At 40.7% G+C, this 24,640-nt stretch overlaps 2 protein-coding genes across 3 annotated transcripts in view; one reads left to right on the top strand and one right to left on the bottom strand.

The window, feature by feature from the left end:
* The first annotated feature begins 1,249 nt into the window (after positions 1-1,249).
* HMGB2 (high mobility group box 2) lies at positions 1,250-3,000 on the top strand. The gene is made up of 4 exons (XM_068681232.1): positions 1,250-1,464; positions 1,569-1,714; positions 1,812-1,986; positions 2,459-3,000. The coding sequence occupies exons 1-4, from the start codon at positions 1,315-1,317 to the stop codon at positions 2,609-2,611; spliced, it is 624 nt and encodes a 207-aa protein (XP_068537333.1). The 5' UTR covers positions 1,250-1,314; the 3' UTR covers positions 2,612-3,000.
* Positions 3,001-10,074: 7,074 nt separating this feature from the next.
* Positions 10,075-24,640, bottom strand: part of GALNT7 (polypeptide N-acetylgalactosaminyltransferase 7) — a 71,023-nt gene continuing 56,457 nt past the window's right edge. For both annotated transcript variants that reach the window (XM_068681229.1, XM_068681231.1), the window contains exons 7-12: positions 21,950-22,067; positions 20,016-20,138; positions 18,771-18,989; positions 16,459-16,557; positions 15,030-15,158; positions 10,075-12,443 (exon numbers count right to left, since the gene is read on the bottom strand). In XM_068681229.1, coding sequence (XP_068537330.1) covers positions 12,306-12,443; positions 15,030-15,158; positions 16,459-16,557; positions 18,771-18,989; positions 20,016-20,138; positions 21,950-22,067 — 826 coding nt within the window. In that variant the 3' untranslated portion in view covers positions 10,075-12,305. The remainder of the gene's footprint in view (positions 12,444-15,029; positions 15,159-16,458; positions 16,558-18,770; positions 18,990-20,015; positions 20,139-21,949; positions 22,068-24,640) is intronic.

Below are 24,640 nucleotides of genomic sequence, written 5' to 3'. Positions count from 1 at the left end.
GGGAGCTCAGGGCTCCTCGCCGCCCTCCTTGCCAGGCTCTCAGCGCCGCCGCCGAACTAGCTTAACGCGATTAAAGCTCCCCCGAGGACGCCACATCCCCGGCGGGCGGAGGCACCCCCAGCGCTGGGGCTGCGCCTGGAAGGGCAGAGCCGCGAGAAACGGCGCGGGCTGGGTGCGCCTGAAGGGACGCCAAGGGGGGAGCTGGGGGAACGAACGGGCGCTGAGGCTTCACCCCTGGCGCCCCGCGGCTCCCCCCACGGCCGGGCCGGGCCTAGCGCGGCAGGGCGGGGAGGCCCCAGGCAGCCCCCGGCCCATCGCGACCCGCGCGGTGCCGCGCCCCGGCTCGCAGTGCGCCCCGCCGCCGCCTTTGTATTTTTAAACCACGCTGCCGCATCCCGCTCCGCCCAATCAGGAGGCGCGCAGCGGCCGGCGGCCAATGGCGAGCGCCCCCGCGGTTTTTTAAACCGTCCCTCTCGTCCAATCGCCGCCCGGCGCGCCGGGCCCCGCCCCCCCGCCGCTCTCCTCACCCCAACCGGTTCCAGCGAGTATGCGGGCTGCCGACCCCCTCGCGCGCCACCTAACCCGGCAGCCGCTCGGCCGCTGACGTCGGCGGCGCGGGGAGCCAATGGGGAGCGCGGGCGGCCCGAGGGGGCGGGGCCGAGGGCAGTTTGAACCGGCGCGGCGGCCAATGGGCAGCGGCGGGGGGCGGGCCCCGAGGGGCGGCGGGTCAAGTTGCTGTGGCGGGTAGGGCTGCGGAAAACAAGAGGCTCTAAGTGCGCCGCCGGGCAGCCAGTCCGCAGCCAGCCGCGCAGCCAGCAGCGCCACGCAGCCGCCCCGCCCCGCCCAGACAGGCAAGGCCCGAGCGGCCCCCGCCCGCGGAGCCGCCGTGAGGGCTGCGGGGAAGCAGCGAGGGAGGCGGGGGGGGAGGGAGGGACGGGGAGGGAGGGAGGGAGCGGGCTGCTGCTGCTGCGGGCGGGCGGGCGGCCGCCGGGCGGGCGGCTGGGGCCGGCCCCGCGGGGAGGGCGGCCGGAGGCGGCGGCGGGGAGCGGGCGGCGGCGCGGGCCCGGCCGCCACGCGGGGAGCCGAGGGAGGGCGGCTGAGGGGCGGCGGGTGGTGCTGCGCATGCGCGGGCGCCGCGCGGGGCGGCGGGGGCGTGCTCGGGCGGGAAGGCGGCGGCGGCGCGCGAGGGGAGGGGGCGTGGCCTCAGCGGTGACCACGCCCCCTCCTGTGGCCACGCCCCCTCCTGCGGCCACGCCCCTCGCTCATCCGCCCCTCGCCCCCCCCCCCCCGCAGGGACCCGCCGCCGACCTCGCCATGGGCAAAGGCGACCCCAACAAGCCGCGGGGCAAGATGTCCTCGTACGCCTACTTCGTGCAGACGTGCCGCGAGGAGCACAAGAAGAAGCACCCGGACTCGTCCGTCAACTTCGCCGAGTTCTCGCGCAAGTGCTCCGAGCGGTGGAAGGTGAGCGCGGCCCCTGCGCCCGCTGCCCCTCCGGGCGGGAAGGGGCGAGCGGGGCGCTGGATCTGAGCCGGGTTCCCTCCCCTCTCGCCCCCGTGTGTCTGCAGACCATGTCCAGCAAGGAAAAAGGGAAGTTCGAGGAAATGGCCAAGGGAGACAAAGCTCGTTATGACAGGGAGATGAAGAACTACGTCCCTCCCAAGGGAGAGAAGAAGGGAAAGAAGAAGGACCCCAACGCTCCGAAGAGACCTCCGTGAGTGGTTCTGTGCCAAAAAAACACACCACACGCAACCCTATACATTCTAATTGTCTCATACTTGCCTAACCCCAATCGCTGTCTCACATTTTAGATCTGCATTCTTCCTCTTCTGTTCTGAACACCGTCCAAAAATCAAAAATGAGCATCCTGGCTTGTCTATTGGAGATACGGCAAAGAAGTTAGGTGAAATGTGGTCTGAACAGTCGGCCAAAGATAAACAACCATACGAACAGAAGGCTGCAAAACTAAAGGAGAAATATGAAAAGGTACAGTGAAGATAATAGAGTAGCGGCTAAAATTGTATAGGTCACTGTAAATGTAAGACTTCTGTTTTGCACCTAAACCATGTATGGTTTGTAGTTCTAAGTGTTTATATGAAACTCTGTCAGGCTTCAAAATGCATGGAAAGGGTGTGGCATGGGAGGTTTCTGGAATGCTTGCAGTGAGCCTGAACATGACTTTTACATATCTAGAGATTTTAGCAATAAGGTGCTTTACTTCCAGAAAAACAGGTCACCTACTTGGGAAAGCACATAGTCATCTTCCCAAGCGCTGTAAGCATAAAATTCTTAAAACTGCCTGTACGAATGTATGTTCTCTGGCCAAAAGGTGAAAGAATGAAAGTTCCAAGGTGGAAATCCCACTTTTCCACATACGTGGTGGTATTAAATTATTGTAGTAGTGCATGATTGTCCTCAGAGTTACACTACCAGCAACTAACCAGCATCTTTCCTGCAGGATATTGCAGCATATCGTGCCAAGAGCAAGAGTGATGCAGGAAAAAAGGGGCCAGGTAGGCCTGCAGGATCTAAGAAGAAAGCAGAGCCTGAAGAGGAGGAGGAGGAAGAAGAAGATGAAGAAGAAGAGGAGGAAGATGAGGATGAGGAGTAAATGAATGTCCTGCTGTAAAGATTTACGCTCAAAATCCAATATTTTGCTAAGAATGTGAACTCAAGTGCAGCTCATTGTTAGCTTCAGTATAAAAATCTGTACAGAATTGTGTATAGGTAATGTGGTTCTTTGTAGGGAGACCTCTATTTTTAATGTAAGTAGTATGCCGAGGGGCTGCTACAGTTCGGTTAAAAAAAAAAAAGAAGAAAAAGTTGTGGAATGTTTCTGCATATTTAATGGTTTTGTTGAAATTCAGTGACTGATAGCCAGGTGTTTCTTTTTTAGCTAAGTAAAATAAAGGAGGTAGCTTAATAGCTGATCTTATATTTTGTAGTATATTGCATTGTATTACTTTTTTTAACAATTTTGTAATAAAATGTTGTACATGACTATTGTTGTATTCTTAATGTTTGAGAGGCTGCCTTTTCCCAGAGGTCTTAAGCCCTGTGCAGGCATTGCAGTGTTCTTGGGCTATTACCTCTGCTGTTACCACAAAATTGACAAAACTCTTTAAAAGTCATAGCTCTTTGAAATTCTTTACTCTGAGGGTAGCGAGGCACTGGAACAGGTTGCCCAGAGTATCTGTGGATGTCCCATCCCTGGAAGTGTTGAAGGCTGGGTCGGATGGGGCTTTGAGCAACTTGGTCTGGTGGAAAGGTTTGGAACCACATCCCTTAGTGGTCCCTTCCAACCCTAACCATTCTAGGATTCTATTCTAGGATTCTAAGAACTTGCACGGGATTCAAAATTTTCTTTTGCCTTTTAACCAGGGTTTTCTCTCCCATATATACTACCTTTAGTTGCAATTAAGTTTTTTCTTATGCTAGTATTTGCTTATATCATCTTCAGAGTGAATAATCTAGTTTTAATACTGAACTTGATAGATAATATTTATTCCTGGATTTTTTTTTCCCCTCAAGCAGAGGTTTCAATGTGTTCTTGCTTTATTAGCTGATAATAAATCATGTACTTTCTAGAGCTCAGGTTCAGGGGCCTTTTCTGCTGTCCATAAGATAGGAAAGTTGGCTGTAAGAGATGTGGTTAGAGGCATATCTTCCCTGATGTCCCCCTACTCTCTCCCTTTCATCCTGGCCCCTGTATTGGTGACTTTTCATACGATGCTTTCAGCTTGCAGAATAGCCTGAGAAAGTCGAACATTACCACATACCAAAGAGGAAGGAAGTATTTTTAAAGAGCACCTTCTCCTGGTATGTTACTGTTTGTGATGGTAACAGTAACACCAGGTGCACTGTTTCCACTGTTTCATAGTGTTTTTTTTTTGTTTTTGTTTTTTTAATCAAATTGATATAAAGATTTAAAAATCTAGATTAGATTTAGACATCTGGTGATATTTGCACATGGAAAAATGAAAGATTCCACAGCTAACCTCATACCTTCACTTTAATTTGTTGAGATAGATAAATAACTTACTAGCCTTTGAAAGCCCTGTGCTGAAAGTCATTTAATGCCGAGAGATTAAGTGCTATAAAGGGCATGTTTCCAACCTTTTTCTTTTCTTTTTTTTTTTAAGTCTCTGTTGCCCATCAAGGTCTGAAATAAATCTGAGAAAAGTCATTTATATACAAGATAAAAAAAGATCTCAGCTGGATCACCACAGTAAATGTCATTTAGTTGTAGGTTAAAGATAATGTAGCACTCACTTTTTACAAGAAGCCAGGTCTGACAAAACCATTTAGTATATTTGCAAAAGCATGGGAATAAGGCAAATCAAAACTAAAGGCAATTCACAACTATTTTATAACGAAGTAGGGTACTAACCTTTGAAGACCCACAAAACCCCAAGGTTGGTCTGCCTTCCCCACCCCCCCCCACCCCCGATACTTAAAGTAGTGTCAGAAGGGTTAACTGCTGTTTTGCTTGTTGGACCTACCAGAGATGCTCTGCATTTGCAGGACCAGTATCTCCATTTTATTACCTCAGATTTTGGGAAGCCACGGGTGTAAACTGGAAGTGAGAGGCAGTTGTTTTGTGCACTATCCTCTAATACAGAATTTGCAGTTCAAGAGAACCTTTGTCCTTGTCTCCAAAATTCTTCCATATAGAGACAATTCCCTTTCAGAGTATGTAGGTGAGACTGCACTGGTCTCACTTCCATCATATTCTGCTCAGGTTTTCCTGTAGAAACTTCCCATCATCTCCCCTGAATTTTCAGACTCCCTTCCAGAGTAAAATGGTGACACTTCAAGAAGTCTTCCTGATAGGGTTTCTATAATCTTTTGCAGTGGAACAGTAACATCAGAGTAAATTGACTAGTTTGATGATTTGAAATGTTTTTTAGTTCTGCTCTAGTGCTTTTAAATTGAACAAAATATAACACTTCAAGTGTCCTAAAAAGCTGTATGGGTTACAGAATTTTAAATACTGTGCCTGCGTAAGAGTGTATCTTGAGGTAATTCAGAATAAAGAGACTCTTCTAATTTTTTCCTCAGTGAAGACTTTTGGACTCAACTTCATTTAGTATTAATTGGCTAATTTAGCTTCCAACACAATTTCTGCACAAAACTGTGCAGAACTGTGTAACGTTGCCACTCTTGTCCCATATCCTAATGATGCTGTGTGAAGAGCCACCTGCATTACTTTTGCTTATGATCTCATTTACAAATGCATGCTGACTGATGGAGATCTTTGTTGCAAAAATAGTCTATTGTGCTGCTTTACCAGCCTAACCCACATCATTACCCAGATCATTTTGTGCACACACGTCAGCATAAGCTGCAGCAACCCACAGCAAAGCTCCACATCAGGCTGATCTATCAACTGAGAATGATATAGTGACTAAATACAATTAGCAGTTTTTCAAATAATATTTTGACCTTTTGATAAGAAGGATGTTGAATACAGATTAAAGACAAAAGGAAAAGAGCATGTGGAAATGACTACCTTCAAATTAAGCTTTAAAAAGCACGGTATGTCAGATCAGGAGTTTCAGATAATGCCCACCTGGGAATACTGGAAGAACTAGTAAGTGATCAAAGCATAAAAGGAACAGTCAGAAAAGACAAGGCTGTAGTAGAAAAGCTAAATTAGTTTTTCACATCCGTGTTCAATATGGACAATCTTATGAAATTACTCACCAGAAACTTGTAGCTGGAGGTGAACTGGGAGGTCTGTCTCAAATCAGATCTAAGAGGGACACCCAAAAAGGTCGTCAGCATCAGGAAGACTGATAAATTGCATGAGGTCCAGCATAAATGCATACCACCCAGTAAAGTAGACTGAGACCACAAAAACCAAGACTGATGTGGATAAAGAGCAGGTGTAAAACAATTACAAATGTAGGTGAGCAATCTTTAAAAAGTGGAACTTACTTCTAAACCAGTAAAAGGGAAAAAAAATTGCACCCCAACAGACCAGATGCTGCAATGTATTGCAGGGAAAAATACCATTGGAACACGTTGAGAAAATACATGATTATTAACTTTCAAACATATCAGAACCAGGAGGCCTACCAAACAGGCCTTTGGGACAACACGTGATCAAGATGCAAAAATCAATGCTCACAGAAGATTCAGGAAAAAATCTTTTTTTTTTTAATTTTAATTTTTAACCTTGAAGAGGAGCTTCAGAAAGAAGTTCATGACAGAACTTGTAATGGAGGAGGCATGGTGGAGCATCTGCATCAAATCCAGCTATAAAAGGTTTTGAAACAGAATGACAGGACAGATGGTATTCATCCTAGAGTTCTAAAGAAACCCAAGGATGAAATGGCTGAACCATTAACTGTACTTTGTCTTTTTTCACTTAAAACTGCCTAGCACTAGAGTAATGGAAGGTCACAAATATGACACTAATTTTTAGAAAGCATTCCATGGGGATACAGGGCACTTCAGACCAGTCATGTCCATATGGCAAGTTGAGAAACTCTCACAGTACAGATGAGAATTTCTGGACAAATGGCTAAATAAGACATGAGAGAAAGTCCTGTCACATAGACTTTGAAAAAAATCAATGAATGTGAAATAGGGAGATCAGGTAGATTTCTGAAATTCCTGACAGACTCCTCATAAAGAAAGCAAGCTGTCATTGAAGGTCTCGTGTTAATGAGTGATGGGATAAAAAATACAGGAATAAGATAGAAATTAATTACCTGTTTCACCAGTTGAGAAGAATCACCTATGAAAACCCATAGGTTATTTTTGGAGGTCAGGTTAAGGGCTAGTGATGACTATTCGATATATATAAATATGTGTGTGTGTGTGTGTGTGTGTGAATGACTTGTAGAAAAGAGGTGAATGGTGTTGCAACAAAGATGAGAGCTAACAGTGAAGAACTGCAAATGTAGACTGCATCCTGAAGTGAGAGCATAAAAAAATAGCAGGTGAAACACACTGTTTATACAAAATAAATACATTACATGTTAATATATTTTCTCCCAACACAAGCAAAGGGGAAAAAGGAGGACTAGTGTTTATGTCTTTGGTGATGAGGATGGACAATACACTACATTACATGCTAGTCAGGAGGAGACGCTGGAACTGTAATAGATAATTCTGTGAAGATATAAGAGATGTTTTTTAGAAAAGTATATAGCAAGTCAGGCATTATTACGTAAAGTAATTCAAAAAGTAACTCAAAAAAAACAAACAACAACAACAAACAAGAACTACTTGTGAATACTTTGCCTTATTCCTAAAGAAATATAAGGTTTAATAGGTGTTTTATTTATTTATTTATTTGTTGTGTTTTCAAAAGGAAACCCCTGATCAGAACAGCTACAAACCCAGGAGCTAAACGCAGTGTATACAGGCTTTAGAACTTAATCAAGAATTACAGCAACAACAACAAAACTGCAAATCGACTTGGACAAAAAATAAAAAAGCATGGAACAGAAGTTTTATCTTTGATTCACTAATGATCTGTCAAACTGTTTCATAACTGTGTATGACAAGCACCCTGTATGTAACACTAGTATATACTCAGCTGCTTACTGCTCAGCGATGGATTATTTGCTGTGGTGGTGACTGTCACTAAACCTGCTTCACTTGCATTACCATCCCAGGCATATATTTATCTTTGTTTTCTTATTTTGGTTTGTATTTCTTTCCACATCTTGAAGTATGTAAACGTTTTGCCCACAATCCCTGCATTTCTGAAATTGTTGGGCCTCTCATCTGAGCTCCATCACAGCCTGGTCTGCTTTTCCATGATTCCTTTTGAATCCAGTGTCAAGAATCCAGTAACAGAGCCCAGATGTAGAGCTCATTGCTACATTCTCCAACACACACAGCCCTTGTGGGACTCATAAGCCTTCCAACTGTGGGATGTGCATGACATTTAAACCTACCCAGTAAAAAGTTGATTGTCTATACCAATTTTTCTTCATCAGTGCAATCAAGAGCTGTCACAGGCCAGCAGCAATTAGTGAGTGAACCTGTAGGTAGCTCCAACTAGATATCATGAGATCAACTAGCCTTAGCCTCACTATTGGAGACACTTTTGGATTTTCAGGACTGAATACGGTGTCAGCCACCAGAAAAATGTTTAGCTTGCTATCTGGTGCTACATCTACAAGCTCTATGGCTATTCTCAAAGTTTTTTGACCCAAACTTCTATTTGTAAGGTTGTGCATGTAAATCATCTCTTCAGCAGAGCCAAACGGATGTTTGAATGGACAAGCTTTTAACAACAGGGTCAGGTAGCTTCCAGTAGAAAAGACCACATTCTTCTAAAAAGGTCTTTTGAAAAATGTGTTGTGATGACATTATTGTCAGTGCTGCCACCTTGAAGCCTGCTCCTGGCTAGCTGAACCCAGCACTGACCTAGCACTAAATCCTCCTTTGGGAATTAAGACCATTAACAAGCCTTCATAATTCTTCTGTATCTCACTGATTTGTCTCGGCAGGGGAACAAGCTGCAGAGCCAGTGTGTCCCTTTAGAAACCTTCATGCTTTTTGCATAATCAGATGTGATGGATGACCAAAGTCTGCCGAGACTCAAAAACTGGTCAGACAAATTCTGGAATACTAAATAGAAAAACATTGTTCCTAGCTCAGACAGCCCTTGAACTGTAAATTGTCAGAAGTAGGGAGAGTGTTACAGAAGTATCCTCACCCTGTCTTTTTGCTCTGCCCTGTGCTGCTTGACCACAGTGAGGCTTACTGAGGGAAGCAAGGCCACTGTGCTAACTAGACTTTTTGTCTGATCTCGTACGTGCTTTTAAAGTTCTTATGTTAAGCTCAGTTCATGTCCTAAATCAGAATATTCTTTGGTTTTGTCCAACAGAGACAAGGGATCCTGATATTTCAGAAGCATGGACCACACATGGAAGGTAATGGGACACTGTAACAGGCAAACAAACAAACAAAAAACACCACCAAACAACAGCAACAGCAACAAAAACACCAGAGGGGGCAGCTCCAGTCTCCAAGTGGGAATGGCTCAGTACAATGTTACTTTATCCCTGATAACTTCAATACCACTGGCAACCAGTTACCACTCTGTAACTTGGGGTTACAGAGCCGTTTTCCTCCCCTACCACCTTACCTTAGTTCCCAGGCCGCAGGACAGACAACTTTCCCTTCTGTCATCACTCCTGGCCTCCGGAGATCCCTCAGCAGCTTCAGGACAGTCAGGACTTCAGGGCATTCCTCAGTGCAGTGGAAAACAGTATGACTGGAAGCACTTCCACAGCTAGGTGTACTTTTTGTTCTGATCATCTCTTCCCAAATATCTCTTCTTATGAACCCCCAGGAATCCAGCAGAGGCCTCTACCTTCATTCATTGCAACTTTCATTCATTGTCTATGCTGCCTCAGAAATGAAAACAGGAAAATTGTAATTGCAGTTCTCTCTCAGACAACCATGCTGGCCTTAGGGAAGCTGTCCTACAGGCTCAATCTAGCAAGGCCTCCGCTGCCAGGCATGACTCGGTTTCTCCCAGGTGTACCCCAGAAGGACACCGTGGTTCCCCAGGGGGCTTTGGGAAAGGGATCCCTGCCTATGTGGTAGCACTGCTTGCAGGGGGCATGTTTTTACCCAACACATGCCACCACCACTAGCTCTTTCAAGGAATTCAGAGAGTCTCCATCCATGTGATCATTCAGAACAGCCACAGAACAATGCAATATTGTGAAAAACCTACAGCTTGTGTATATTGCCCACCCCCTTTTACCTGGACCTTTGATTCTACTTTAGAAATCATTCTCAGGTTCATTTTCTGAGGGCATGGTAAATCTACCTAATTCGATCTGTGCAGGAGGTACAAAAATCCAAATGTGTCCACGTGGCAACTCACAGTGGGAGTCATTCTTGACTTTGCTGGAGAAAAAACTGAGCTCCCTCAGATATGACAAAAGGTACCTAGATTAAAAAAAAAAAAAAAAAAAAAAAAAAAAGGGAAAATAAAACACTTTTAATATTTTAAAGTTTGTAACGTAGAAGTTGTCCGGTTTTAGAGATATGGGGTTCCTATAAAGATAATAATCCATTTTTACTCTACAAAAGTATAGTAAACCCAAAATTCAAATATTTTATTTACTTCACCTAAAAAACAAGCAACCCATAAGATATACATGTTTCCCAGATTTCTCCCTAATAAATTTTTTAAAGATTTATACAATTTCTACAGAAACATACAGTGTATCAAAATCTGCATAAATCAAATTTATAAAATATGTAGAAATGCATAGTGATATTATCATCAACTTACAAAGCAAGAATATGGGAATTATTTTTTCCAAGCAGGCTATAGTACGAAAAAGTCATTACAGCAACAGCTTCTTATGATCTCATGTTTTGTAAGGTTTCAGTCTCACATACAGAGATTCATGTTCACACACAGCATCAGCTTTTAATGAATTGCACAAAATACCCATTTAAAATGCACACCCGCACAATTTATGTGCCACCATTCTTTCTCTTATGCATAGTAATATGATTAAATTAATCTACCCAACACATAAAAATGGAGTAAGTTTTCATACACACAAGGAACAAGTACCAACACACACCCTTATTTTCCTTATTCCAGTTTCTCCCTCCTTTATTTTCTATTTTTCATACCTCTGAAAGTATAGGTGAGAAGTTTAAAGAAACTAGGAAAGATCCCAAACTAATATATCAGTGCAGACAGCCCTATAAAGATCAAACTCTGTCACCAAATATGATACATAACCCTTGTTAACATCAATGGAAGCTGCATGCAATGCTATTCTAGATTTCAGGGAAGTATTTAGTCATACTTAATAGTGTGACATGTTATAGACATAACTCTTATTAAGTCAGTACACTGATGTCAACGCTTAACAGTCACGAAATCTTGAATAAGGAAGTGAGGATAAGTCATTTCTCCTCCACCTGTCTGTTCACTCTGAGTAAATATTTATACTCCCAAGGGAGCTCTCACAAACTCCTCTTCGGAACATTTTCAGAAACTTCTTCATGTTCTGTACATTATAGCACCAAGCGGTTGTATTTTGTGTTCATAATCCCTCAGGAAAAGTTTCCAATAAAAATATACGGAAAAAATTAACACAAATAAATGTGGTTTCAGGATTTCCATTTCTCTTCTCAAATCTAAGACTGGGCTCCAAACTAGCTGACAGATGTCCTTTCAGAGAAGTAAGCAAATGTGTTAGCAAGTTGGATTTTTTTTTCCTGCTTGAAAGTTTTAGTTCATCTCTAAGTGATTTCCATTTAAAACAATAATATAAATGAAGCATTATTATTATTTTTTTTTTTACATAATCATGCAGTTTTACTTTATCTCACTTTTTAAAAAAATTATTGTTTTTATGTAAGGCATGGTTTAAACAAGCAGGTAAGTGCTTATAAATTTGTAATTGGAATCGAGAGGGTGCTTACTTCCATCAGCATGTACCACACTGGTGCTAAACTCGACACTAAGCTCTTCCTTGTCCCACACAAAGCATCTGCTTGCTCCAGCACTGCCAAGCACAGCAGATGCAGGGAGTAGAACATGGGGCAGTGACCCAGCATAATATTTTCAGAGCATCCCCAGCAAAGGGGCACATCAGAGAGCCTGCAGCACGTCTGTGTGCAGCCTCTGCTCCCGCCCACCAACAAGCGGCCGAACTGGTGATAGAAATTGTCTTCAGCAACACAATAATTACATGGGGTGGTACAGTTGATCCCTACCCGTGGTGACAGCTCAGAAAAATCCATTGTATAATTTCTGACAAATGCTTTTTCTTGTGAAAGAGAGAAATGAAAGAGGCACTAAATATGTTGAAATTCACCTTCCAAAAAAGCAGCATGATTGTGAGAGAAGGCCACCCTGGCTAATAACCTGTGGCAGTGCTTAGTAAGATGTAAAATTAAATAAAAATATACAACAGGTTGATAATCACCAAGTTCTATGAAAATCTGGTTACTCCAACCTTTTCAAGTGTGTGTAAAAAAACTGCCTTCAGACCCCTGAGTGTAATCCCAAAGAAGACAACGCTTTTAGCTATGTTCCTATGAAACATAGCTAACAGCACATTAATTTACCAACATCTTAAAACAAAAAGATGTAAACATCTACAGAGTTTAAGGTAAAGCAGTTTTGTAAACATTAACTGCGGATGATAATGTTATTGTAATAATCACAGTTCGTCTATGTCCTTCATCCAAATCAGGAGGCTCGCAGCTGTACAAAGTTAATAATTGCAGCAGTTTTCAGGCTATTTTCAGTCCTGTACAAATTAACGTGTCAGTAGGTAGGTTTTGTTTGTCTACACACTAAGAATGTTGTTCATTTCCCACTTTTGCGTTGCTTTACTGGAGTCACACTCTGAAATGAAAACTTGATGTAGCACTTCTGAACGATCCAAGCACTTCCCTGACGGAATATGAGTAAATCTGTGCAGATTCTGGAAAAAAACAAAACACCAGGAACATATTTTTTTGGTTTGTCTTAAAACATTTTCTTTACAATTGTAATATAGCTATTTGCTGTTACAAAAACAGGTTTCAGGTGCCCTAAAAAAGATCAGTTCTATACTCCTCCTCCTTCTTTGTTAAAACTTTTATTACATCTTTTTATTATTACATCTTTTTTATTTTTTTATTTTATTTTTATTTTATTATTACATCTTTTATATTATAAAATGTTGATGCACGTAAGTTAGCTTAAAATGCCTTGCATTTCTCTTCGTAAGCAAACTGTTAAGAATATAAGCAAAACTGTATCTAAAATGCTTCTAGCACTTTCACCCGTCCTCTAACCAAAACAGAAGATTAAGTCTAGAGGATGGCTTTAAACTGACTTTGCTGGGCAGATCTTCCTTTGGTTAGCCCTCACATACAGCAAATGCACAACAGCAACATTAACTCCACTGGGGTAAAAAGCCATAACTTTGCTGCCTGTTTGACTAGTAGAAGGAAGAAAAGAGGGTATGAGAGCAAGCCTGGCCTCCAGAGCAACAGGAGACTGCCTAAGAATCTGCAGACCTATTGTGTGGAGCACAGTCAGGCTGAGACTCGCACATTTGGCTCCTTCCACATCCCCTTGCTGCAGCGCCTGGATCTCACGCATTTGCAAAGCAGCGCTATGGCTTCTCTCTTGCTTGCTGACCCTGGGCACCAGAGGCAGCCCTGCCTCGCTGACAAGCTGCATCCAAACGACAGAGTAGCAGAAAAACCTGCAGCACCATGGCTGGGGCTTCACAGCCCTGTCCCCTGCTCCCATGGCCGTGGAAAGACACGCTCTCTCCGGCACGCGGTCACCAAAAAGCCCTCCTGCTCCACACTGCAGAAGCACAGACGTTATGCTCACCAAACTGCACACAAATGTTCATTCCAGAAACAACCAACCAACCAGATAACATCTCCTGGCAGCTTTCATTTGCACCAGGCCACAACATTTTTGTAGCAGTTCATAAGCATTTCATTCCTTACACCCTCCTCATTAAGAGAAACGGTCATACCCTCTGTACTGCTCAGCAAAGGGTGCCAAATTTCTAATATCTGCTTGGTTACACACCCTTGGTGGTCCTTTCGCTCTCACCCCCCACCTCTTTTTTTTTTTTCTTCTTCTTTTTTTCTGGAAGCCAGTCAGTGTTTTGTTCTACAGCCCAGACTGTGCCTACTGGGCTTCCTTATAACTTGTGGTAATAAGCAAACAATTACACAACTTGGTACCACTGTGGAGGAAATGGATCCTCTTGCATAAAAGAAATGCTTACAGAAGAGCCAAGTAACATGCTGGGGCACACTAGAATGGCTGGAGAGTTAGCAAGTGCTATATATTTTTCTAATGCTACAGCAGAAGTCAGCAGGCACTGAAACACTACTTGCTGATTTTTAAATTTCAGATGTAAAGAATTTTGTATAAATGGCACAAGGTAACTGAATGGAAACAGTGTTAGGTTGCTTGAGATTTCACAGCTCTATGCAAGTATCAGAAACAGTGTGGTGGCTTAAAGGATAACAGACAGATTTCACTGCAATCAATAGTATCTACATGTGTTTCAGACAAACACAATCCAGATAACCAGCTAATGAAACATGCAATATGCTAGAAAGATTGAAGAAAAAAAAAAAATCAACGCATGAGATTTTCTTAGACACAGAACCAAGTTATGTGTAGTCATATCCAAGGATAACGTCACCCTTGGACTATTCATTCTCTCTTTTTTTTTTTTTTTTTTTTTTTTTTAAGAGAAACAGAAATATAACCTTAAGACTTTTTAAAAAATAACACTTTCAAAACTAGAATTAATGGCGGACTTGCAGATGTACTTACTAAATAGGCTGTAACAGCCCTCTCATGTATATCAGCCAACATTCCAAGTCTTTATTAAAAATGCATAGATTTTGCAATAGCTTTATAACGGTGCCACACCCTTAATTCACAACAGAGCATGTTCTTAGGGAATGGTTAATGAACAGGAAAAAGAAATACTGAAGAAAGCAAAGACAACGCAGAAAGAAAAACTATGTTTACCTATTCCTACATAGCCTTCTGTCTTTAAACACTTCAATTTAGCCTTCCCAAAATTAGATGTATTGTTCCTAGCTGCTAAATGCACCTTAGCACTTAAGTCATCTTCTCACAACACCCAATAAAGAAGCTTTCTTGACAGAAAGCACACAAGCAGAGAGGGTGGTGTCATAAAGAGCTTTTAGAAACACTATCACTGGTAGTGGACATCCTCTTTGCTTCCTCTGAGACAAGTGCTAACTCCTAACATACCTGTGGCAGAACATGTCCCCTCAGGAGATTTTATTTAAAGATTTTGCTACAGAAGTCAGCGACTGGAAGTGCTAGTAAAACCCCTAGGGGAAGTCTTCCCAGCAAGCATGGATTTCTGAGAATGTGTGACTGACAATTATGTGGTTCAGTTAATCTTGTCATAGATCTCTATTTTCCAATACATGTAGAATAATAATAAAAAGGTGTAACAAAACAAGATGAGAATTGTAATTTCTATTTTCCATATATATCTGTTGCATACCTTGAAGTATTGCCATTCCTTGTATTCATTCAGATTACAGTGTGTAATCATAATTTTGGATCCATCCGGTCCTTTAGTTAAGCACTGATCATACTGCATGAGTTGGTTCGCTTCATTGATTCGGAAAAGCTAGCAGAAAAAAAGATGCCACCTTTTTAACAGCTGAATTGAAATAACAGTTTAGAAAGTGAAATACCAATGAAATACCATCACTAAAAATATTCTCTGGTATTATTACACCTACCTTCATTTTACATGACGTAACACATTTTTACTATTTGGACACTATTTTTTGATAACTTTCCTTTAGAAGGCTAAGAAACTTACCTAGCAAGAGAAAAATTATAAAAATAAAGGGACACCTATTTGGGAGATTTCTGAAAGTGTTTGTTAAAATTCTTTGTATGATGTGATGTTTAAGTGACCCATTATCTTTCTAAAGGTTTGGTAGCAAGTCCTTGGTCTTGGACAGTAATTTCAGGTGAAGGCAGTAACATTTTGATATTTTAGCCATGGAGGAAATCAAACTAATGCATACAAAATATTGTCTTAGTTACTTCTTATGAAATAATTACTAAAGGTTTTTGGAGGTAACATATATAGAAATAGTAGTTTAGGGAACTTTTGCATTAAATATCAAAGTAAAAGATTAATTTCCAAGACCTATCAAGAATTAACCAAATATGATTTTTTAAAGAATCTTTCTGCATGTGATTTCAGGACTGCAGTGACACAACTTGCCTGTTTCAAGTCTACATCAGTACAAACAGGGGTTTTAAATGCTGCAAAATGATCCAACTGAAAAGGGAGATGCAAATACAGAACAGTATGTTTGCCTGATAGTTTGCATAGGTTTGTGAAGATGCAAGTCAAACATAATAGTAGCTTGGATTGCAATCATCTATTAGTAATTATGTTCTGACACTTAATTTGTAAATGAAGCAGACAAATTTATATTCAATATTGTGTCTCCTGTGGTGGAAGGTGAGTTATTGCACAGAAGTATTTTATGCTTCCATTAGAGCAAAACAAATTTGTGAAATCACTGAGCTAGAGTAAGGGGGGGGCTGTTTCCTGAAGGATTAATTATTAAGGGAGGATAAATGATGAATCAGCAGTGATGCTACCAGCTGCAGATGTTCTATAATGCAGTGATAAGGTTGCTTTAAAGCACAGTTCTCGCTTCCACATATACCTGCTTCTGTGAAAACAAGATTACGGATTTGCCTTCAATTCTGTGCAGTCTGTGTTTGAAATGATACTTTCAGATTCCTGTATTTTATCAATGTCAGTATGCTTATGAAAAACCTCTAGCTCCCATTTTCACAGCCAGCACATAAGTGACTTCATGTGCAGACTTAAAAGAAAAATGACCTGCTATCATTCACTGAAAGCACTTCTCTTTCAACCTTGCCTCAGAGTCACTTACCTGATTTCCTCCCATTCTATGGCACGGCCCCAGTTCGACAACGCCACCGTTGGTGTGGCCCATGCTATCAATACAGTAAGCAGTTTCAAAGCCTCTAATCTGGAAAAAAAGGTTGTGCACTTTCAGTTAGTCTCAAGGAAAAATAAGCATGAAAAGTTTGGAAAATTCCCACTTCTCTTTCAGACCAGAAACAGATATCTGCCAGATGGATACAAAAGAAGTCTGCATATAAAATTTTAAAAATTCTGTTAACTGTTGGAGATGGAGCTCCTAGCTGCCCAGGCTAATCTATGGGCTCTTATAGGAGTTACACTAATGAAACTAGAGTTGCAAAGCTCAGTTCCAAACTAACAACACTACAGTGTAAGACTTCCAAGTATTTTAATTTATCCAATCTCCTATTAAAGCACATTTGGTCTCTCGGATTGTCATAGATAAAGGCAGAGCTTGATGAAGTTGCTCTCATCCTGTGGAAGACGTGAGGAGATAAACCTGATGCCAAGGAGCTGCAGACAGTGGTCATTAAGCGCAGGCAGGAGCAGTCCCGGCTGCTCAGCAGTTCATTCTGCAGCAGCAATTACACGGGAAAAGGAAAGATAACGCTGATGAGGGGCAGGCACAGGCACAAGGATAAAGAACACAAGTCCTGCCAGAAAGCATGCCTTCCTTTGCTGCTGATTATCCCATTCTCTTCTCAGAAGGATCAACAAATAGCTTTGAAAAGGCTTTACGGCACAAAATAACTTTCTTGCCAAACCTATTTTCTTTGCTGGAGCCTCTTTCTCCTTTGTGACTGCAGAAGGAAGCCTGGAGGACTAAGCTTAGCCCAGAGACCTGACTTCCAGACAGTATTAGGGAAGATAAAGCCCGCTTTCATTCCTGACGGTTTGGAAATGCAATTAGTGTGATGTTACAAACATATGGGGGAAAAAAAAAAAATCTCAGATGTTGTAGGATAACCGTCAGCCAGCGAAGAGTTGAAGACAACTTCACAGAAGCCTCTGAACTTCAGTCTTTCCTGTTTCTGCTCTGGAGCTGTTCGCTTTTATCAGGGATGATTTCCCACAAGGTGACCATTATTATTTTATTCTCTTCAGATATTTTCACCCCAGTGAAGAGCAATACATAACAAGCGTTTCTAACCCTTTATGTGAAATTCAAAAGCAGGTCTAAAGCTAATGCACTAACCTGATGCTTTGTGTCAGCTTTCAGATAAGAAATAAAGGTGGCATCGTTCACCTGGTCCCCAGATACAAGACTATTTGTACCCTCTTTCCACCATGCACACACTATAAATCACTAATTCCTCAGAGAAGTTAGAGATGACACATTCTTGGTCACATGAATATGCATAGATCTCTACTTTCTAATCTTCTTTTGAAGTTACAAAACCAGGTACATCAGAAAGAAGGTTGTTCAGTTTGGTGGGACCCAGGACTCATCCCCTGCTAGCAAAATAATTTTTTGGCTTTGCCCCTACTATCTTCAAAAGTGAAATTGATAGAAGAGAAAGGGCAAGGCTGGACCATCTCAGAAAGGCCAAAAAATCATTTGAAGCTGGGAAGGAGACCTACAGTAATGGCTCCTCCAAGCGTGGGTTTACAACCAGAAGGGAAGGGCAGGTTCAGTGAGGTGTCCTGTATCCACCTGGTAGCATAACTAAGTGAAATTGCCACTTTTGATGAATTTTCTCTAAGTGAAAATGCCAAGTTTATAACTACACCCTTGATTTAGCAAAGTCATACTCATATACATTAATGCTGGAAACTCCTCTTAAAGAATCTTATCAAATTATTACATGCAGGCAAGAGATTTACTGAGGCTGTACCAATATGAGTACATCTCAGGCTAGCAAACATAGGCAGAATGTACTCTCTCTGTATTTCACAACCTATTCTTGACGACTACACCAAAATAAATAAATAAATAAATTTTCACCTATTAATCTTTGCCAATATTCTAGTACAAACTTTTTTTTTCTTTTAGAAATAAATAAATTCCAATTTTGGAGAAAAGAGTTTTAAACATAACTGAGGCCAGGGGTAGATACAAAAATTAATCTTGAAAGAAACATGGATCTAATTTTAAAGAAATCCCAGCTTTTAAAGTAGCATTCTTTTTTTTTTTTTTTTTTTTTTCTTCCCCTTTTGGTTATTTCTCTGTAGTCCTCTGGCCAGTATCACTTACATCGGTATAGCAGGAAACAAAGAGCCTGTTCTCAGATTAATATCAAATAATAATCGTTTCCTTTTGAATTCTGAACTTTAAAAACAATCCTCAGAAAATAAATACAGGTTATGTGCTTTACATACCTCTCCCCATTCCACGTTTTTAGGCGGTAAGGGATAATATGATGTTATATCATATGCTATTTCTTCCATGAACCACTTAAAGCTTTTGCAGTTGTGATCTTCACGGAATTTTTTCAGCTCAGATATATCTCCATAGGGCAGCGCTTTTGTCTCTGGCCGACTGGCATAAAAGTAATCTTTGTATTCATCCCACCACACTTCTACAACTCTGACATAGTTCTGTGAAGAAGAATGACATTGCTATTATTTCAGTGCATGCACAACAGGTCAGACACAATAACATGTCAATTTCACAGATTTAAAGATTTCTTCTCTTAAAAACCATAATAGTGTGAAATTATTATATAGCAATGATATTTTGTCATCTTCAGCAGATTATGACACACAGGACTACTATTTTCAAATGAGAGTTTAGGTGTGAAACCAGTAAAATAAACTGGCTTAATGAGAGTACAAAGTCTTCTCCTATTTTTTTTTTATTTGTTTGTTTGTTTGTTTTATATAAGGACTCTTCAGTAAGTGATGCAATAAATGTTGCAGTCATTTGCTAAGTACCAGAACTGCAATTCAGAGTTTGCATTCAACTTCTGCAATTTAAATATCCAGAATGATATGCTTTAGTCCACTAAGGGTGAAAAAAAAAGTCTTAAACAAGATAGCTATGAAATACCAAGAAGATTTTATAGTCCCATGCACCTTAAGTCAAGTTTTTCATTGTTGCTTGTTAGGATACAAGGGTGCCTGAAGAGGGAGAAAGATACTCCTCTATACTACCTCGTACGCAGAAGCTGCTTACTATGTAAGAACATTCAGCAATGCTTTGTTTCACCTAGTAAGCAGACAAGTTGACTCACGTAAGGAGTTTAGACATGCAGAAGATATTTTTGATCAGATTTTTCAGATTAGTGGAAGGGTTTTATAATTTCAGAGAAGCTTGCCTGCACTGAAAAGCCCCCTTCCCATTGCCCTTTTTCTCTGTCACTATGCCCAGCTGTGCTTATTTCCAGCTACACTCCATAGTACTGTTCCTACTGTTAGCTTGACTAAAATGTTAATCAATTTACCAGAGCCTGGGATAACACCCTTTCAGGCCAGTGGGGGACTGCAAACCCATGATCACCATGTGGATGAACATCTTAACTTTAGACACTAAATACATTTGGATGAAGTGCTCTTTAAATTGCTACTGATAATTTACACAGATTTATTTAAATCTGTTATCTCAAATCAGCAGCAAGATAGTACCTTCAGTGTAGGAGAAGACCCAACGTAGACAGGAGGTGGATTTCCTTGCCAACCCTGGAGACGATAAATGTGTCCAACACGGGAACAGGGGACAAACAACAGTTTTCCCCCACACTGCCAGATCTACAAGTTCAAACAAAGATGCAGATATTAATATACATGCACAGGAATTTAAGATAGATAAATACGTAGAAAATACTTCTGTTACTATATCACCATGTGATACATTTAAATATTTTTTTACTTCAGACATAAGCATAGACATAATATGTCTGAAATGAAAGGAAATGAAGATGTATTGAGTACATCTTCAACTCCAACATGAAATTACTCAACTGAAGTAATTTTTCATAAAGCTTTTAAAATAGTTTGTCACCTCATTCCATTGCTATTTTAAAAGAACAGTAATGAATGAGTGAACAAAATATGGAATGGGGTAATTTTTAAAATAACAGAATCAGTATTTTGGTTTTATTGGAGCAATTCACATACTGTCACTAAGATGGGTTTTGGTTAGATGCCCATCACAATTAAGATTTCCTTAATAAATACCAGTAGGAGGTAATGATGTATTTGGTAACCGCATTACAACCAAGTACAAACAGATATTTTTTTTCAGTGGTAGTAGCTGAAAATAAAAATGGGGAACGTGTACTACCATTCTGAAATTCCTTCCCACCCACATGTCCTTAGATAATTCATCTATTTGTGGGAGAAAGAAAACACACCTAAATAATTTGAATTTAATCGCTTATAGCTTTGACAAGTTTAAAATGTAGTATCAAACCCAAATTCAAACTAACTTTGTGGATATTCCAAAATAGACTGAATTCCAAGTTAAAAATCAGACTTAACATTATTAGGTAAGATGGGCAGAATACTTCCTTCACTGCATGTGTTTTATCATCATATTAATTTTCATAAGAGCTTGATTAAAAAACTGATATGCAAAGCAATTTTATTCGCTATCTAGGAGTCAGCATGCAACACTGATAAATGTTATTTAGTTCTGAAGATTGGTTTTGATCTACATGAAACCAATTTGGAGGTCTCTACATAATCAGCAACAACTATCCACTTCAATTACATAACTACTGTATGCAATTTCAATCACGATTTAGATCTAAGCAAGATGGGGAATTAGAAGGATAAAGACCCTGTATATGTAACATCCTCAGTCACTGTCTTTTGCATATGGATTTACAGCTGAGCAAGTGCACTCAGAGCTTTCCTCAAAATCATCAACAGCAAGAGTAGCTGGGGAGCTCTGAATGTACTTTTAGTAAATTTCAGCTACGATTTCACAGATCACTGCTGAGGATATTAGATGTCTCCACTTTCGTTTCTTAATTGGGACAGATTCCTGCTGTCTGCCACTTGTGTCATTACGAATACTGATGCTACCAGAAGCTAATGATCATCATCTTACATTTCCTGCTAACTGAAGAGTATGCATATGCCTGGGATTGAAAATAAGATCTTCTGCAATGATTATGAATTATGCAGTTAGTGCTTCAATCATGAAGATTTCTCTTGTAGAGAAGTTCTTGAAATTTTGAAAAGTACATGAAACCATTCTTCATCCAGAAAAATGGCAAGGAGGAAGAAACCAGGATAGATTACTTCTGGTAGCATCCTTGTATACTTTACATGCATCTATGCACAAACCAAGTGCTTCTTTTTCTCTTTTGTTAGAAAAAACATTTTTCTATAAACACATACACACCCTGAGAGTACTCAGGTTTTCCTCCTCCTCTATCTAATTTGCCAGTCTGGTTTCAGTTTGGATATTCAGGGGAGCATGTGTGATCCCAAACCATTACTGAAATCTAGATTGCTCTGCAATTGGGTCTCTTTGCTAAGCCATGTCTGATAGCTCCTGACCCTAAGTTTGCAAGGATGCCAAGAGGAAAGTTTTCAGTATTTAGTGTTACCTTGTAAGAAATTTCAAAATTTTCACCACCCCAGATCTGAAGTCCTGGATCATAGAGACCGAGTTCAAAGAAGAAATCACGCTCAATGGCAAACAATCCACCAGCCATTGCGGGAGACCTGAAAGAAGAATACAGTGTAATTCCTCCTGCCAAAAGGATTAGATAACATTCAGAGAAAGCACCAATCAAGGAAGCAATTTGCTGTTAACATGTAATAAAGATTAGATTAATGGCAATACACTGAAAAATCTTAAAGCTTTGTCATAAGCTTCCAGTGATTTCCTGAAATGACCTGTGTATATTTTTAGTGAGGTTGCAAATCTTTTTTTTTTTTTTTTTTAAATTATACAAAATTTTGGTCAGAGTTATCATGCAGCCAGCCACCATGCTTCTATTAGAAAAATGCTAGGAGTCATTGTGGCAAGACATTTTTCACTGAACAGACATTCAAGTTTCTGATATAAGGGATGAGACCATATAACATACTTAAGTATATGTTCTGCAGAGCTGCCACATTGAAACTGATGTTTACTGTTAAACAAGCAACAGAGTTTTCCTGGTTAAATGATGGCTTTTTACTTTTTCCCTCTGGCTCTTTTTCTACCTCCATCATGTGAAACACTTTTCATTACCCTCTGTGAAATTTTTAAGAGGGCCTGGATCAAGGCATATTAGGTTTCCATTTTGGTTTAATTTTTTTTTTTTTTTTTTTTTTTTTTTAAAAAAAAGGCTTTGTAAATCCCTCTACATATGCCAAAGTTCAATTAACAAGTTTTAATGTGTCAAAAAGATGCTGTGACTAGGACTGGAACATTTGTGCAGAAACTAACCAAAACTCTCTGGCAGCTTGCTTACATGGAAATGGAGAGTAGAATATGTTAAGCCATTTCCTGCACACATACCAAACATTTTCCCCCTAAGGATCAATAAATATAAAAACAAACAAACAAACAAAAAAACCACTAGTGGATAAACCTGCAGTCCCCACTAGGTTGGGGATTAAAAATGGTGGCAAGGAAAAGGTGACATGGGGTGGCCCGCAGCACAGCAAACTTAGCCGTCCAGACCACCTGATCAGATGCTGAGTGCCTCCTGAATGCCCCCTTCCTTCCTCTTGTCTGCTTGTGGGATTTTCTTCCAGCCTTGCTGCTGCCCCAGAGGGACTGGAGGATCAGGAAGCCAGTAAGCACAGCAGGGAGAAGCACATGGCATCGCACAGCCCTGTGGCTTGCCTGCGCTGCTGGCTTCCCTGAGCACCGTAAAGACCTGGCAAGTGTAGAGAGGCCTCGAATGCCGGAGTATCGGTCTTGGCCTTTAACACACCATCAAGTGTGTTAAAAAACACAGTAAAATCCACATAAGCTCAGTAGTTTATTTTACAAGATAAAAAGGGGTAAGCACAGTATTTTTGAAAGTGGGATTTGGTCCTGGGGCGATTCTCCCCCATTACCATAAGTTGTTTAAGGTGTTGAGGATTTTTTTCATTATTGTTTTGTTTTCTTTTTAAACTAGGCAATCATGTCTACAATTTAAGCAAAGCCATTACTTGGTCTTATATGCCTTGGTTTTTCTGCAACAAAACGCCTAGAGCCCAGCCATAACCGATGCAGGGAACATCTCTTTTTAGAAAAGGCACTGTAACTATCAAAGTATTATTAAAAATAAAGTCATCTTTTAAACCATTCTGAGAACATGTGTTGTGTGTTTCTGGGAACATTTTAAAGGATTTTAAGACCTGTTTGGATGGTAAACACAGAGCACAACAGTGATGTTTGAAATAGTTTATCCCCCTCTGAGCGAGTATTAAAGTTCCAATGTGGACAGCCTTGTCAGAAAATGGTATTATTTAGATTGTACACAAAACAGATCAAAGCTTTGTAACTTCCTTGCATGTGTTGCCATTTTAGCAAAGAACAATCATGGGTGAGGAGAGGGAATTACCAACATAAGTTCTTACAGTGCTTAAATCATACATACAAGCAATAGAAGACATTAGATTCTGAAGATGTGAAGATTGCTTTCAAATGTAGTAACACGATTAGTTAAGTGTGAAGGGGAAAGTAATAAAAACCAGCAGAACCGCAGCCTCCCAGTCTTGAAAAGCAATCCAGAAATGTAAGCTAGGGTTTCTAGCCAGTTTCTGTTTGCAGGGAAGAAAACATATACCCCCCTACAAAGCCAAAGAAAAAGGTGGGACTTATGTGAAAATCATTGGAGTTTTCCCAGAAAATAAATTTTGGTTTTCTTCAGGTTATATGTATTAAAGTAAAATCCCCAAGCAAATTCAGACCTTAGAAAATATGTAGCCAAAATTCTTAAATAGTATGCATCTTTGTCAGATGTGATCTATTATGAAGCAAGTGGGAGAAACATGACAAAAGGCATTTTTCTGATGTACATGCATAACCCACGAGCTGTATGCATGCATCAAGCCATGACAGCAACCTACAGATTTTATGCATTACCAGCTGTTACAAATACTCACAGCATGCTCATTATTTCAAATCAGATGATTAAATAAGAGCTTTTGTTTCCAACACTACTTTTCAAAAATACCATAGCTAAATAAAGTTTTCACTGGAAATGAAGTCATACAATGCTTTTTCTCACCAAGCAAAACCATGTTATTCTGATGTACACCCTATTAACCACACAAGAGCAGGAGTGGAGAGGCAGCGGAAGGTAGCAAAA

The sequence above is a fragment of the Anas acuta genome, chromosome 4, assembly GCF_963932015.1.
Source record: "Anas acuta chromosome 4, bAnaAcu1.1, whole genome shotgun sequence".
In the NCBI taxonomy this organism is placed as follows: Eukaryota; Metazoa; Chordata; class Aves; order Anseriformes; family Anatidae; genus Anas; species Anas acuta.
Note: the sequence above shows the minus strand (reverse complement) of the source record. Positions and strands in the feature narration are given on the sequence as shown.

Excerpts from the sequence above, each read along its gene's own strand:
- HMGB2 (XM_068681232.1), top strand. The coding sequence starts at position 1,315 with ATGGGCAAAGGCGACCCCAACAAGCCGCGGGGCAAGATGTCCTCGTAC. Across the intron at positions 1,465-1,568 it reads AGTGCTCCGAGCGGTGGAAG|ACCATGTCCAGCAAGGAAAA; the intron begins GTGAGCGCGGCC and ends GTGTGTCTGCAG. Across the intron at positions 1,987-2,458 it reads TAAAGGAGAAATATGAAAAG|GATATTGCAGCATATCGTGC; the intron begins GTACAGTGAAGA and ends TCTTTCCTGCAG.